This window comes from Microcaecilia unicolor, chromosome 5 (genome assembly GCF_901765095.1).
Source record: "Microcaecilia unicolor chromosome 5, aMicUni1.1, whole genome shotgun sequence".
Taxonomy (NCBI): Eukaryota; Metazoa; Chordata; class Amphibia; order Gymnophiona; family Siphonopidae; genus Microcaecilia; species Microcaecilia unicolor.
In genome coordinates this window covers 52347331-52363421 of record NC_044035.1, presented here as the reverse complement: position 1 = coordinate 52363421, position 16091 = coordinate 52347331, and the positions used below count along the sequence as shown (strand labels likewise).

Genomic DNA, 16091 nt, shown 5'->3' with positions numbered 1-16091 from the left:
TCCGCAGGGTCATGGCTGTCACTGGGAGCATCCCTGTTTTATTAATCAGTCTGGATGCACAAAAAGCCTTTGATTGTGTCCACTGGGATTATCTGTTTCTATTATTGGACAAGTATGGTTTGGGTGGGCCATTTTTGGATATGATAAAAGTTTTGTATATTAACCCTGTCTCTGTGGTGTTGATCAACAGCGAGCTCTCTGAGTACTTTTCACTGGCATGAGGTACTCGTCGGTGGTGCCCCTTGAAATCACTGTTATTATTTGTGCTTGCTATGGGGCCCCTGTTGATAGAATTATGGCAAACCAGGGGGTGCAAAGCATACAAATTGGTGGGGAGGAGGTAAAGTGTATGGCATTTGCTAATGATATGTTATTTCTATTAACTCGGGCTTTTATACCTAGTGCGGGTACACGGTTGGATCTCTGGTTTGCGGCTGTCGAAAGGTATGGCCATAGGGGGAGTACCAGTATGAAGGTACCTGGGAGATTATTTAACCAGCAAGGTGACAGATGCTTACAGGGCAAATTAACTGTCTTGCTTAAAAAAAAAAAAAATCCTTGGATGTCTTAGCCCTTTGGACATCGTTGCCATTGTCCCTCAGTGGGCGTATTGCGCTATATAAAATGGTTTTATTTCCCAAATGGTTGTATGTATTACAGACTTTTCCATCGTATGTTACAAATTGTAATATCAATCTTTTACAGAACAGTTAGCATAAGTTTTTGTGGAATAGTAAGAGGCCAAGAGTTTCTTTACCCTTTGGCTGGGGAGGCCTGACTACCTGATTTGAGGCGTTATAATATGGCTTTTATAATGACACATTTAGTGGACGGGATTAATGGCACTACTTACTTCATTCTGGTCACCTTGGAACAACTAATTGCACCTACCCATTTGCTCTATCTACACACTAAGTACCCTACTCATATTGAGATGGTCAAGGCGCATCCAATCTTAAAAACAATGCAACAGGGATAGCATTGGATGTGTAAGCAACTTAAGCTGTCTTCTAACTCTACAATGTTACTTCCACTGTGGGGTAATAGAGACTTGGATCCCAATGCTACAAAACTCTACTTACAAAGATGATCTCATCATGGTTTGACTTAAGTCCATGACTTGGTGACCGAAGACAATACCATGAAGTCCTTTGGAGACTCTTCTGACGGAGGGCAGCTTAAGATTTTCCAATTATCGCCAGGTTCATCATTACATTGTTTCCCTTGATGCTACAATTAAGTTTTATGTTAAACTGTACCTGCTGTACAATTTAACATAAAACTTGGGTGAATCTCTTCATAAAGGCGGTTAATAAATCCCAATTAATAAATAAAATAAAACTTTAAATGGGGTTGCAGTAGACTTGATGAAACCTTAATCTTGTCTCAGCGAACCAAGGTGGGGCTCTCTTTCTACCGGTTCAGCTTGCGTAGCTTGATGCCCCATTGGGACTATGAAACCGTGTCCAGTGCATGGAATGAGGGCCTGCAGGCAGAGGAGAGGATCACGGTGGATGGCCTCTGCCTGTTAATGAAAAAAAAAATCAAAAGACTTACTCAATCCATATAAATTTTTGCTCAGACTGTGTATCTCATTTCATAGGGCATATTTGGCCCATATTGTGCCTACTTCCGCTTGTCCATACTGTGGGGTTTCTCCAGCCAACTTGTTACATATGTTTTGTTCAAGTGCATTGATTAAGCCATTTTGGATGTGGGTACTGAACTATTTGACCTCAATCTTGGGTAAATGCCTGCCGCCTTTTGACTGGTCTTGATCTTGTTTCTCCACTTCGGTGGTTGACTTCTACCTTGTCCGTTAGGGCCAATATCCTGTTTTCTAACTTTGTCTCCTTAGGCCTCAGATCGGGTCTGAATCTTCTTTTACATAAGGCTTTTTTTTCTGGCCTGTAAGTGTATATTACAGTGTTGGCATCAGGACACTGCATCTTCTGTGATTGCTTGGAGAAATGAGCTATTTCATCTAATGAAACTGGAGAGGCTGGATGTTCAACGGCAATCTCATAGAGCAAGGCAGCTGTTTCAGGTTTGGTTCCAAGTGTGGAATTGATTTGTCACCTTGCTCTTGCAGTTACTTGCTGAATTGGGTGGGGGGTGTGTGTCAGGATCGACCACGTTACTGTCACTGTGAAAAGTTAACATATGCGATCTAGATCCTGTTTTATGTAGGTGATGCTAGGGTGGGAGGAAGGGGAGGGGATAAAAATTGAAAACTACCACTATGTAATTGTGCTTAGTGACCTTGCTATGCTTGGTTTGTTTTCTTGGCTGTTTGTATTTTGTTAGTGGTTTATAATAAAGATTATATAAGTTTAAAAAAAGGTTACTGAAGTGGAAATAGCGAGTGATTCTCAGAAGAAAATCGCATGCAAATGAGTTGCACGGACTTTTACTGTGCAGCTCAATAGGGAAAGCACCAGGGCATGCGCAGAGCACCCACACACTAAGCGTGGCTCAGAACAGTGGGTGCTATACACTGCTTTCATACATGTGTTCCCCCCCCCCCCCCCCAAAAAAAAAAAAAAAAAAAAAATCTTTCATGGCTCCGAGGCAAGCTGAAAAGCCCAGGGCAGGGAATATAAGTGCAAGAGGTGCTGGGAGGCATGCAGCAGGCCCGGGAAAGATCCGAGCATCGAATGACTGCCCAGGAATGGCAGGAACTGAGCTGGTCCCGCAGATTCTCTGGAGCGCCTGGTATGGAAGGAATGGGTGCGTCAGGCTGAGCTGGGCTGGCTGCCCGAGTTCTGCTCCAGACTGGACACCACACAGATCGGGAAGGCACTTTTGGAATAATTTCAGTTCCAGCTCTCTAGCAGAGCTTTCTGATCAGACATTCCCCTTCACTCACTACATGACACACTGCCTTCCCAGAGCTACCGAGCAGGAATAGGAACAGAATAAAGTAAAGGTCTACAACATCCAGGAGAAACAGACAGGCTTCAGGAAAAACAGATGTCTGCAGTGGCGAGATCCAGTAGCCACCGTCACGCTATGACAGCTTCTGACCTCCCATTAAAATTCCCCCTGTAGAGGTAGGGGCTGCTTCTGTGCATCGCTCAGTAGTGACATCTGAATGTTGATAAGCTCATTTAAATGCATTAGCATACCATTCCCATTGTCCTTTGTGCATCTCCAGCTGGAACCAGTCAAAAAAGCACATTGCTGGCCCAGTAAGTTTTGGGCATCGGGCCCCGAGTCTCTTCTGTTATCAAGGACTGATACGATGGAACAAGGCTAATTTTCTTGTCTTGTTAGACAATTTGGCTGCATTTGACACTGTAAATCATCGCATCTCGATAGAAAGGCTGCAGTCCTTTAGATTTTCTGGACCAGTTCTTGACTGGTTTATATCATTCTTAAGTAAATTAAAACAGGAAGTATGCTTTGGAGATCTATTTTCTAATCTGAAGGATTTGGTTAACTGGTGTACCTAAAGGTTTGTCGTTGCCTACTATATTTATATCTATTAAATACCGTTATGGTGGAAACTGAAGACTTTGAATTTGCAGTACAGGATTGACATCAGGCTTGTCCAAACTTTTTTTTTTATCGGGGACCACATTTTATATTTTGTAACATTTAGAGGGCCAAAACATGCATTGTCATATTTTGTTGTATGCTTCCTGAAATAGTGGCAAAATGCAATGGTGCGTTGTCCCCTCCCCAGCCTTCACCCAGTCTCTCTCATCATTCTCATGTACTCCCCCCCTCCCCCTCCGCACACAGTCATCACCTAGTCTCTCTGCAAGCTTGAACTCAGTGCTGGAAGTTTGGGTTGGTCTCGCACGAGACTTGAAACTGAACTACTAATCTGAACTTCTGGCACCAAGTGGCTCAAGCTTACAGAGAGCCGATGATGAGCCAGGAATCCTGCTGTAAGTGCCACAAGGATTGCCAAGATTCCGAGGGCCAAAAAAAAAAGCACTTGGTGGGCTGGATTCTGACCCACAGGCTGTAGGTTAGGCAAGCCTGATTTACACTGATGATAGTTTCTTTTATTTTGATGCTTTATTTTGACAGGCAGTGAGCCAACTGCAATCAATTTTTTCTGAACTTGCCAGCTGGATGACATTGAATAGACTGATTTTAAATGTGTCTAAGACTGAAGCGATATTTGTTAGTCATGTGACCCAAGATATTCCAACTCACATCATTTTGTGTGATCGATCAGTGAAATTGGTGAGCCAGGTCCATGATTTAGGGGGGCTATTACTGAAAGTTAATCTTACATTCAGATTGCAGGAACTTGAGATATAAGCTGCTCTTTGCCTCGTCGTTCAGCTACACATGCCCCCGTTTCTGGAACGCTCTACCATCACCGTTAAAGGAGACGGCCGAACACAGCCTATTCAAGAAATCTCTAAAGACTTACCTGTGTACTCATTCTTTCTCCACTCCTGCTTGATCCCCTGCATTCCCTTATTCCTCTCCCCTGTTGACCCCCTTTCTTCCCCTCCTCTACTCTTTACTCCATCTTGCATATGACTTATTGTATTGTACTCTTCCTTCAACGTTGTAAGCCACATAGAGCCTGCCTTGGTGGGATTATGTGGGATATAAATGTTCAAAATAAATAAATAAAATATGCAGAATGGATGACTTCTTAGGGGTAAGTTGTTGGGAGGGGGGCAGGGAGAAAGAGAAAGTAGGTGAGGGAAGGGTACTGGAGTCAATGACATGCTACTGACAGTTGGGCAGGGAGATGGAGACCACTGGCCTCTGCTAGCACTGTTCAGTACAGTGTTGCATTAAGGGACTTAATATATTAACTTTTATTTTGTAGATGGAGAAATAATAAACAAAAACCAAACAGTCTTAGTAACTCAGACCTTAGTAACTTAGTACAGTAGACTTTGAAGAGGCATGGGAAAAGGGGTCTGAGCAGCTGGCTCCTAAATTCAAAGGAAATTTGTTAAGGCCTGGTGTACCCCTTGGGGCGCTGTCAGGTCCATCATTGTAAAGTGGAAAGAGTTTACCGGCACCTTGATCAGGCTGTCCCTCCAAAGCAGTGGGTTAAAGAAGCTGGCAAGGAAAGTCACTGTGAGGCTAAGATTACTTTAAAGGAACTATAGAGGTCTCTGATTGAGACTGAGGAAAAATGTTTCCTGTGGAATAGTTTCAAGATTACTCCACAAACATGGCCTGTATGAGCCAATTTTTACACCTCCGAATAATATGTTCCACGATAGGTGAATTTAAAAGACAAGCCGTTGACTTGACTTGATGTTTTTTTACAAAGAGGATATCCAAAGAAACTAATTAGAAAGGCATATTTACGTGCTCGATATGCAAATAGATCATTATTACTACAATATAAACGCCCAGAAAAAAATGGATAAATTAATTTGCATTCTACCATATGCTCAAGCCTCAGGCGCAGTGACCCGCGCTATCCATAAACATTGGCACGTTCTTCAATTGGATACATTCTTCTCTGACCACCCTATCACAGCCCTACAGCGCGGAAAAAATGTAGGTGAACTAATTAAATATAAATCTGATAAAATGATAACAGCAGATGCTAAACACAGTCTTTGTGGTCCCTGTCAATGGTGCGTTTTAACGACACAGGGGAACAGTTAGACCGCCCCGCATAACAATCTTACAATCTATGCACACAGAAACACTGACTGCAATATCCGAAATGTTGTTTACATTATCCAATGCCCATGAAACAAAATATATGTAGGCAGGAGCAGCAGACCAGTGAAAGTCCGACTCACTGAGCACAAATCTAAGATCACTACTCAAATGGACGAGGCGCCTTTAGTCCAACACTGGGTGCAATTGTATCATTCTACAACTGATTTACGTTGGAGAATTATTGACACTGTTACAAAACATGCTCAAGGAGGTAATACAGATGCGATTCTGAATTACAAGGAACAACGCTGGATCTTTAAACTGAATGCGGTTGAGCCTTACGGGCTCAACAGAGAAATTGAATGGCAATCCTTAATTTGACAGATTCTGTTACTGGCTGGATGAGTCATGTGATTGTATCTTTAAAAACCTTCCAAAGATAACGCCGTGGCCACGTTGGCAGCTGGGGTTCCGAACACTGGATACTCGTTTCGAGACTTAAAGGTAACAGACCAGCAAGTTATGACTATATTGAGTAAAGGTTTTTTCCAAACAGAGGTGATTGTTCTCTTTGGTTTTTTTTAGGGATATACCTTGAGAAAGCCCTGTTGGCGAAACACGTGTCGGTGTATAGCCCTATTTTTCCAGCTTCTTAAGAATCTATAAGCTGTTGTATAACCCTACTTTTCAGCTGATATGAATATATAAAAAGCTAAGAAAACAAATTGAATTACAAGAATATATGCATTGACCTGTGACATGAAGGGTATGAACCCTGTAACCACACATAAAACAGTGTGATTGTGATTAACAAGTGACGCTGGGTTTACCTTTGAAGGTCTAAAGAAAAATAACTTCAGTAATAATTAATTGAGTCACGTTCTGTATGGGAGGGTGGCATAATGACAGCCACTGCTGTAAAAAAGCCATAGCATTTGCAAAGAAACAGCTAGGAGAGACTGCACACACACATGGGAGGTTTTGTGATCTGCTCTGACCAAAATGGAACTTTTAGATCTGAATACACATCAAAATATATGGCTGAAACAGAGCACACCATTCTACTGAACACTATCCCTACAGTAAAGCAGAGTGGTGGCAGTAGAAGGGATAGGGAGGCTTTCGAGGACCGAAGGGAAAAAGACGAATGATGCAAGCACCAGGAGATCCCAGAGGAAACGCTTTTCCAGTGCAATTGACCAGGTCTTGGAAAAAGATTCACTTTTTTTTTTTTTTAGGATGAACAATAAGTGAATGTTAAATGATTCAGTCAAAAAATCCAATAGAAAGTCTGTAGCAAGACTTGAAGATTGCAGTCTACAGACAATCCTCAGTGAACCTGAAAGAATTTGAACCATTCTGCTAAGAACAGGCAAAAACTGCACTAGCCAGCTGTACAAAGTTGGTAGATACTTATCCCAATGACTCATGACTTGTTGCTGCAAAATGAGCTTCTGCCAAATACAGAGTTCAAGGAATGTGAAGACTTATTCAAAAAGTAACTTAGAATAAGATATCAAGTCTTGATTGCATATTTCTAGAATGATTCTTTCACATTAAAAAGTGTAGAGTATGTTGTGCTGATCATTAAAACTTGTACTTTTAATGCATTTGAATTGCATTTGTTTTGAAAGCAGAATGGGAAAACTTTTGCAAAGCTGCAAAGCACTTTCTGCACACATAGGAGCCCTTTTACTAAAGCTTAGTGTGTGCTAACAGAATTAGCACACACTAAATGCTAAGAAGCCCACAGTTATATAATGGGCTTCTTGGCATTTAACATGCACTAATAGACATTAGCGTGCACTAAGTTTGCACTAAACTTTAGTAAAAGGGCCCCATAGAGATCAATCTGCTATTCAACAAGATTATATACACAAGCAGAGCTCAACTTCTATGACAGCTGGTAAAAGAGCAGTAGATGCAGGGGTGACCAGTGCTGCAGAGGGCCTCGATCTCAGGGTCTCCATGCTGCTGGCTCTGATATCATCAGACCTGTCAAATCTCTCGCACATCATTTCCTGCACTCCTGCTGGGGAGTGAAGAACTCCTGCTCAGCCATGGGTGTAGATTTTTTTTTTTTTTTTTTTTTGGGGGGGGGGGGGGGGGTCAATGGGGTACTGCCCCCCCAAACAGCTTGCCACCTCACTGCATTGCAAGGAGGCACACCTTCCCCCCTTGAGTGGTGTGGCACCTCTCCAACTCCCCTGTAAGGTTTGGATCTCTCCTTCCTGCCTCCCCCCCCCTCCATGCTGCAGGCCGCCAGTAGTGTCAGCGATATAAGCGCTTGCCCCAGAAGCCTTCTCTGTAAAGCCACTTCCTGTTCCTTTATAGGCAGGCCGCTGTACAGAGGATTTTAGGGCAGGCCAAAGCTTACATTGTTGATGTTGTGGGTGGTCTGTAAGTTTGGAGGCCTGCAGCATGGGGAGGGGGGATGGAGGTCGGTATTGGCTATCCCTGGGGTGGGGGGGGGGAGGTAGAGGTGGAGAGGGAAAGCAGTAGAGTTGTCCTGTGGATGATGAGGAGAAACGGGTAGGAAGAGATTCCAGAGCACAGGAGAAGGGGAACTGGAGCCAGGAGAGGAGAGGAGATTGAGAAAATGTTGGATCTGGGGAGGGAAGAAGAACCAGATGAGGTACCATGGGAATGAGGCAAGGGAAAAGAGTTAGAGATACTGATGCTGGGGTGGGAGTACAGGTGAAGGGGGGATGGGGATAGTGCTGGGCAGACTTGTACGGTCTGTGCCAGAGCCGGTGGTTGGGAGGCGGGTCTGGTGGTTGGGAGGCGGGGATAGTGCTGGGCAGACTTATATGGTCTGTGCCAGAGCCGGTGGTGGGAGGCAGGGATAGTGCTGGGCAGAGTTATACGGTATATGCCAGAGCCAGTGGCAGGAGGCAGGGCTGGTGGTTGGGAGGTGGGGATAGTGCTGGGCAGACTTATACGGTCTGTGCCAGAGCCGGTAGTTGGGAGGCGGGGACAGTGCTGGGCAGACTTATACAGTCTGTGCCCTGAAGAGCACAGGTACAAATCAAAGTAGGGTATACACAAAAAGTAGCAAATATGAGTTATCTTATTGGGCAGACTGGATGGACCGTGCAGGTCTTTTTCTGCCGTCATCTACTATGTTACTATATATTACTAGGTTACAAGGGGCAGATGCTGAATATGGAGGGAAAGAGGGAAATATGTTGCACTGCGTGCGTGTGTGTGTGGGGGGGGGGAGCGGGGGAGACGAGAGAGAGAGAGAAGAAGAGAAATGCAGGAGGAAAAGCAGCCTCCAACTCTTTATGCCAGGTAGGCTGATCCTCACTGCACACCGAACACCTCACATTTTTCTCTTTCCTTTTTCCTCTCCCTTTTTCTCACAAGTCCAGAACTTTTCTACCTCGCCCCCACAGCCTTCCCAGCAAGTCCAGTCTGTCACTTCCCCGCATCCTCCCACCTGGCTTGATCACTGCCAGCGGCTGTGATTACAGCAGACGGCCTCTGCCAACATCAGAGTTTTCCCTGTGCAGTGCCCTGCCTCCCGTGACGCAACTTCCTGTTTTCACACAGGCAGGACACCCTACAGGAAAAACCATGTTGGCAAAGAAGGGAAGAGACCACAGGAAGAGAGACACCGGACTCTGTGTGTGTGTGTGTGTGTGTGGGGGGGGGGGATGCAGGAGGAAGGGAAGAGAAAAGGGAGAGACAGGACACAGAGAAGCTGGGCATGGAGTAAGAGCATAAGGATAGGGATACAGAGGGACAAGGGTGAAAAAGAGGTGAGGCAGGGAGCGAGAGAGAGAGGGGTGATGCTGAATATAAGTTGAGGAAAGGGGAACCAAGATGTCGGGTGCTGATCATGTGTGGGAGGACAGGAACAGGGACACAGAGGAGAGATTCTGGACAGGAAAGATAGTGGAATGGGGAAGTGTCAAATACACAGGAGAACTGGAAAGACAAAAGAAAGAAAAGCAGAAAAGACACTTGGTCCAAATAGAATAGAAAATAAAATGCTCAGACTACAAAGGTAGAAAAAAAGTGTTTTATTTTGAATGTATTAACTTGAACATATCAGCTTTGGGAAATCAGTATTTCTGATATCTTGTGATGCTGCTTTTAACTCCTAACCCTTATTCACTTGTTCAGAACCCTTATTTTATCATCCTCACTTTAATATTCCCTTATCTCTTGTTTGTCCTAATTAGATTGTAAGCTCTGTGGAGCAGGGACTGTCTCTTCATGTTCAAGTGTACAGCGCTGCGTACGTCTAGTAGCACTTTAGAAATGAAATAGTAGTAGTAGTAGTAGTTTCTGTTTCTCTAGTATTGCTGTATATGCAAGTCTGACCTGAGATTGTTTTTTACCTTCATATCTTTATGATTGATCTGTTATTTCATATTTAATGAGGCTCCGTGTTTTCGGTGTATGAGCCTAGATCTTAAATAATAATTTTGAAAAATTCATCTTTATGACTGATCTGTGGTCTGTTATTTCATACTTAATGAGGCTCTGTGTTTTCGGTGTATGAGCCTAGATCTTAAATAATAATTTTCAAAAATTCTTGTCATCGGGGGCAGGGCAGAGTGGGCAAGGGGTGTGGCTGCACAAGCGAGCAGAGCTAGGTAAGGGGCCAGGGGTCCCCCAACTGGTCTGCACAGGACTCCGCAATTGCTAAGACTGGCCCTGTATATAAAAAAAAACAAAACATATTTACACACACACATAAGCACTTAAACAGAAAATATTTCTGCAGTGCTAAGGAATAAGTTTCTGATTCTCAATCTACCCTGCATCAGTTTTTGAAAGCTTAAGTATTCCCTTCTACAAAGTTCCTATTATAGCAGTAGGCTGTAAAAGATCCCATTTGGGAATATTTTAATGACATTCCGGTATCTATCAGGCACGTGTACACACCAGCAAGAAAATGCTGTTTTGTTCAGACACCCAGATCTTGCATCACCAGAATTTCTCCTTTTTTTTTCAGGATAATAAAGAGAGCATGTCTGAACATGCAAGATCTTCAAGTCTACAAATACAGTATTCTTATATCATACTATTTTTTCTTTAGGGCAGCCAATCTTTTCCTAACCATAGCTTTTGGGATGGTTTCTGAAGTTACTACTTTATGTCAGTAACATAAAGTAACAAATTTAGTTTTGTTCAATCATGACCCACACAATTAAAATAAAAACAAGCAAACATTCTTTATACAATTTGGCTTATCAGTGAAGAAACTTTCCTAACTAGTTCTTTCAACGGGATTTAGATTAAATCCTTCCCAAAGCTAACTTGAAAATAAGCAAAGAAACTCTATAGTTTCCTGGGTTTTCGACCACTGCGAGGGGGTTTGTTCTTTTTTTTCTGAAGTTTGTACAATAACTAGTTTGTCAGTCACAGAAGGTGGTTTCCAAGCTGGAAATGTAAACAAAACCATTACAATGCATCACAGCAGTGATGAAATCCTGGTTTTCTCACCTTGCTCTGGAGGATGGCTGTAGGGCACAAACAAAACCTGCCAACAACCCAATCTGGTCTGGGTGATAATGACTCTTGATTTTAATGATCAATATCTCAAAGGGAGGCAAAGCAGTAGATAGGGCAAAAATAAGTTTACGGTGGTCTTCACGTATGATTACTGTATATGTGTTTATAATTTCTTAATTCAGATTTAAATCAGCTCCTCCTTCCCCTGCAGGAGCTTTGCATTTCTCTCCTGTCTTCTAACCTCAGGAATTGAGAGGAGCTAGCACTGGCTTCCTAAGAATAAAGGAGATAAAAAGTATATGCAAAGAAAAATTAAATCTCCTACAGGTTCATCTGGGTTTCTATCTGTTAGCCGTCTGGTGCTTTCTTTTTCTCGGTCACAGTAGGTCACTGCTAAGGTCATTAAAGGGCAGCTACAACCCACTCACACAGCTTCAAAGAAACATCCACGGGAGGGAGGGGAATTTTCACAGTATATACTCCCCTAAATAAGTAGCGTTTTGGAAATACCCTCATTTTATAATATAAAAAAAGTATAATATTAAGAAGCATGATGAGCAATTATGCAGTTTCACAGGATTTTCTGGGAGCGATGGGCTGGGGTGATGATGACTCTTGATTTTAATTATCAATATCTCAAAGGAGCAAGGAAACCAAAGGGCCGAGGTAGAAAGCCTCACCATAATTTCATAGTACAGCTGCAGCTCTATCACTACAAAACTACCACAGCATGCTACAACGAATGAAGCATGCAAACTGCCCCAGCTGTAATCCGCAGCTCATTGTGTGGAGGAGTGGCCTAGTGGTTAGAGCACCAGTCTTGCAGTCCAGAGGTGGCTGGTTCAAATCCCCCTGCTGCTCCTTGTGATCTTGGGTAAGTCACTTAACCCTCCCCTGCCTCAGGTACAAACTTAGACTGTGAGCCCTCCTGGGACAGAGAAATATCCAGTGTACCTGAATGTAACTCACCTTGAGCTACTACTGAAAAAGGTGTGAGCAAAATCTAAATAAATAAATTGTGAAATGTCAACCTCCTGTCAGTGCCTATCTGGTGACTGACTCAGGCACTGACAGGAAGGGCAACATTTAAAAAAACCCACACTAGTGCCAAGTCACCTGCATCAGCCCCCAAACCTGACCTGACCCCCCTGGTGTCTAGTGGTACCCACCCAATCACTCCCCCATTCCCCCCCCTCACTCAAAATAACCCCATTCCCTGGGGCACACCCTTTCCCTGACCCGAAGACAAACATAATCCCTGGTGTTTAGTGGCACCATCCGCCAGGTTCCCCCAACCTCCTCCTTCATATCAGGCACCCCTGACCCCCCTCCCCATTGTATCTTAATAGGCAGGGGTTATGCCCACTCGCTCCTGCCTCCAGCACCACTATCTTGAAAGATGGTGGCATCCTGCTTCACATGCTTATAAGAAGGCTTTAAAAAAGTGGATAATATGTGGAATATTGTTTTAGTACATACATCTTGAAGAACCAGCCTAGACCCTTCTGGTAGCCAAAGAAAAGGGGGAAATCACATTCTCCCTTTTCACACAGCAACTGCCAAACAGTTAAAGGAAACTCAGGCACCACTCACTCTCCTCTTTTTTGGAGGCTGCTACACTAGGACTACAGTGGCACATGTATAATCTGCACAACAGACCATGTCAACAGGATACTGGGGGTAACCTCAGGTTGGTAAAAATTCCACTTAACTACAGTAACCAACCTACCCTTTAAAAAATGTATAAATAACATGAAAATGCTGAAAATGAAAGACATTTCTGATCTGTAAAAGAACTTTCTGCTGAGTATGTATTTGGCAAAAGTTCTCTCAACTAAGGGGTATGCCTACTTAATTATGCTAGTAAATGGACTTAGCGCATGCTAATGCGGGACAATCCTGCGTGCTATGCCCATTTCTAGCGTGCCCAGGAAATAGAGCAATTTTCAGTATTTTTTTTTCAGGCGTAACCTGAAAAAATGTTGATGGGGAACGTTTACCACCTCTTATTTAGGATGGCAACGAGCTAATCAATTAGCACACAGTAAACAGAAAGTGCTATCACGTCCACACCCATTCTCCACCCGACACACTCCCTCCAGAAACACCCTGTGCTTAGAACAGGCAAACAAATTACTTAACCGCACAACACTAAGGGGTCCTTTTACTAAGCCGTGTAAGCGTCTACTTGCGCCCAGTGCGTGCCAAAATGGAGTTACCGCCCGACTACTGCGTGGCTCTTGCGGTAATTTCATTTTTGGCATGCGTCCGATATGCTCATCTGAAAAATATTTTTTATTTTCAGGCACGCGTAACGGACACAAGCCAAGTGGTATTTGGCGCACGTAGGTCATTACCACCCAGTTACTGCGTAAGTCTTTACCGCTAGGTCAATGGCTGGCGGTAAGGTCTCAGCCCCAAAATGGACGTGCGGCAAATTTTCATTTTGTCGCACGTCCATTTTCGGTAACATTTTTAAAAAAAGGCCTTTTCACGGGCACGCTGAAAAATGGATTGCTGCGCACACCCAAAACCCGCACCTACACTACCACAAGCCATTTTTCAGCGCTCCTTTGTAAAAGGACCCCTGACACACTTTGCGGTGCGCGTTAAGGCTTAACACCCTTTAGTAGACATACCCCCTAAGACTTAATAATTGCAGTAACACTAAAGGAATCGATCACAATCCATGTGATGATCAATAATAAAATTTCTAGTTTACCTGTCCTTGATTGACCCACAGACAACAGAAGTCTTTCTTGACTTTAAGATTATCAATAGAAATCAAACAAAATAAAACATGGAAAAGAAAATAAGATGATACCTTTTTTACTGGACATAACTTAATACATTTCTTGATTAGCTTTCGAAGTTTGCCCTTCTTCCTCAGATCGGAAATAAGCAAATGTGTTAGCAGATAGTATATATAAGAGAAACATCAAAGCATTACTTTGACTTTAAGACAATCCAGGAAGGTAAAACCTTTGAAGTGAAAATGATGAAATATTTTGACACCCACCAGACAGGGCTTAATGATCTGGGTTTTGTATTTTACAATAAACCATAACACTTCTACTGCTTTGTCACCCTCTTATCACTCATCCATCTCTCCCTGTCTCTCACCTAATCCACCCCACCCTCTTCCTGTGAGGCTGCCATTGGAATTCTTTTGTGTTTCACAAATATTCTGATATTTGTCAACATTCGCTCATTTATCTGAAGAAAGCTAATAAAAAAATTTATTGTTAGGCCAATAAAAAGGTTCATCTTATTTTTTTCTCTATTTTGTTTTATTTCTATTTATTACCTTTAAAAGTGGACTAACACCGGCTACCACATCACTTTAATTGTAACAAACTGAACACATCTGCTTATCAGGCCTCAGTATTAACAGGAGCAGGACAGAAATTAAACTATAAGGGGGGGGGGGGGGATATTTAAATTCCCAACCTCCAAATCATAGCTAGCAACTCCAGCTGCAAGAAAGCCACTACTTCCTACTCGGCACACCTCGGTCACCGCACATCTGAAGCTGACAACCTCTTCTCTCACCAAACCTGCAATCCACAGCTCATATTTTTCAGATGAAAAAAACCCCACAAACAGCACAATCTTCCTAGTGAATTATTCCACTAAACCCTACGGCCAGGCTCAGAGTTAGCAGCACGTAACTGACTTGCTCCATCAGGGGACTTTTGAGTTGTCCGTTCAAGAATGCGGTTCTGTTACCTGCTCTCTTGCGAGAATGGCCGGAGGCCCTGGACCGGGAGCGCTGGCTGTCTCTGCGCGGTCTCCCTACGCAGCCTCCCATGGCAGGATCGGACTCAGCAACGCGCCATGCAGGGACTCCCGGGTGCGGTACCGAACCCGCTCAGCTCGATCCCGTCCCTCTAGCCCGGTCGCCCTCAGACTCCTGCAGCCCTTCCACGCAGCCTGAGCATTTGATTTGGGCCAGGCAAACACTCCCCAGCCGCACAACTTATAAAGTACTTCCAGAGCCTTTCAAGAAGACTACAGGCTCGAGTGTATCCGCAAAGAATATATATACTTCCCTCCCCCCTTTAAATCCGCCGAGATCTTATTTCAAGATCAGGTTTACAAAGTTGCTGGAGCGTCTTCTGCTTCTGTGCTGCGGATTGTTCGCCAGGTATTTTCTCTCCAAGCGAAATAAAAGTTATCCTCGTCCCAAAAGTGTTGAAATCTCGCAAATTGACAGACATCTAGGAAAGCGACGGCAGGGAAACCAGCTCAGATCCCGACCGGCCTCATCTGGAGGAAGCGACTGCAACCTTTGCCGGGCCCTCGTACTTCCAACATCAAGGAAGGACTTTTGAAAGAAGACACACCGTCCGTCTGTGTGAGCAAGCTTAGCTCTCTCCTTCCCAGGCTGCAGGTGAACATGTGACATTAGAAGGCCTCCCCCTATCTCTTCCCTCCCCTTCGACTGCAGCTGGGAGAGAGACACCGAGGCTGGCACAAGCAGTCTCTTCAGATCTCCTCCGCTCAGCTTACAAGAGGGACACCCGCTGGCAGAGGCAGCAATTCAATGATTGTTTATTCTGCCAACGCCTCTTTTTCTTGATCCTCCATCTAGACCCTAGATAACTCTTTCGTGCCTACTGACGTGCTGTTGTTGTAGGTTACACAATGGCCAGGATGATTTAATCTTTTTCCTTGATACCATTAAGGGCTTTTTTTTTTTAAATGACGATCACATCAGAAAGCGTAAACATGTTAAAAAGTGATACCTTTCAATACAATACTTGCATTCCGCAATTACCCAATTTAGTTCAATGCGGAAGAACAGAACATTCATAGGAATTACACAAATAAATTTCAGTCTCCTCCTACTTGTAAAAAAAAGTCTATCCTTCAACAAACTTCTGAAAAAGATACTTTTTTTTAAAGTTTATACAAAACTGCATATAATCAAATTCAATCTAACACCCAACGGTAATGAATGATGAATTCCAAAGGATAACATTTTGATACAACATAACTACCGAGCATTAGTGGGG

At 43.5% G+C, this 16091-nt stretch overlaps 1 protein-coding gene across 1 annotated transcript in view; it reads right to left on the bottom strand.

Annotated features, from left to right (window-relative positions):
* UBTD1 (ubiquitin domain containing 1) overlaps window positions 1–15587 on the bottom strand; it is a 142466-nt gene extending 126879 nt beyond the window's left edge. The window contains exon 1 of the mRNA XM_030202896.1: window positions 14803–15587. Within this exon, the coding sequence (XP_030058756.1) occupies window positions 14803–14884 (82 nt within the window). The 5' untranslated portion in view covers window positions 14885–15587. The remainder of the gene's footprint in view (window positions 1–14802) is intronic.
* Between the last annotated feature and the right edge of the window lie 504 nt (window positions 15588–16091).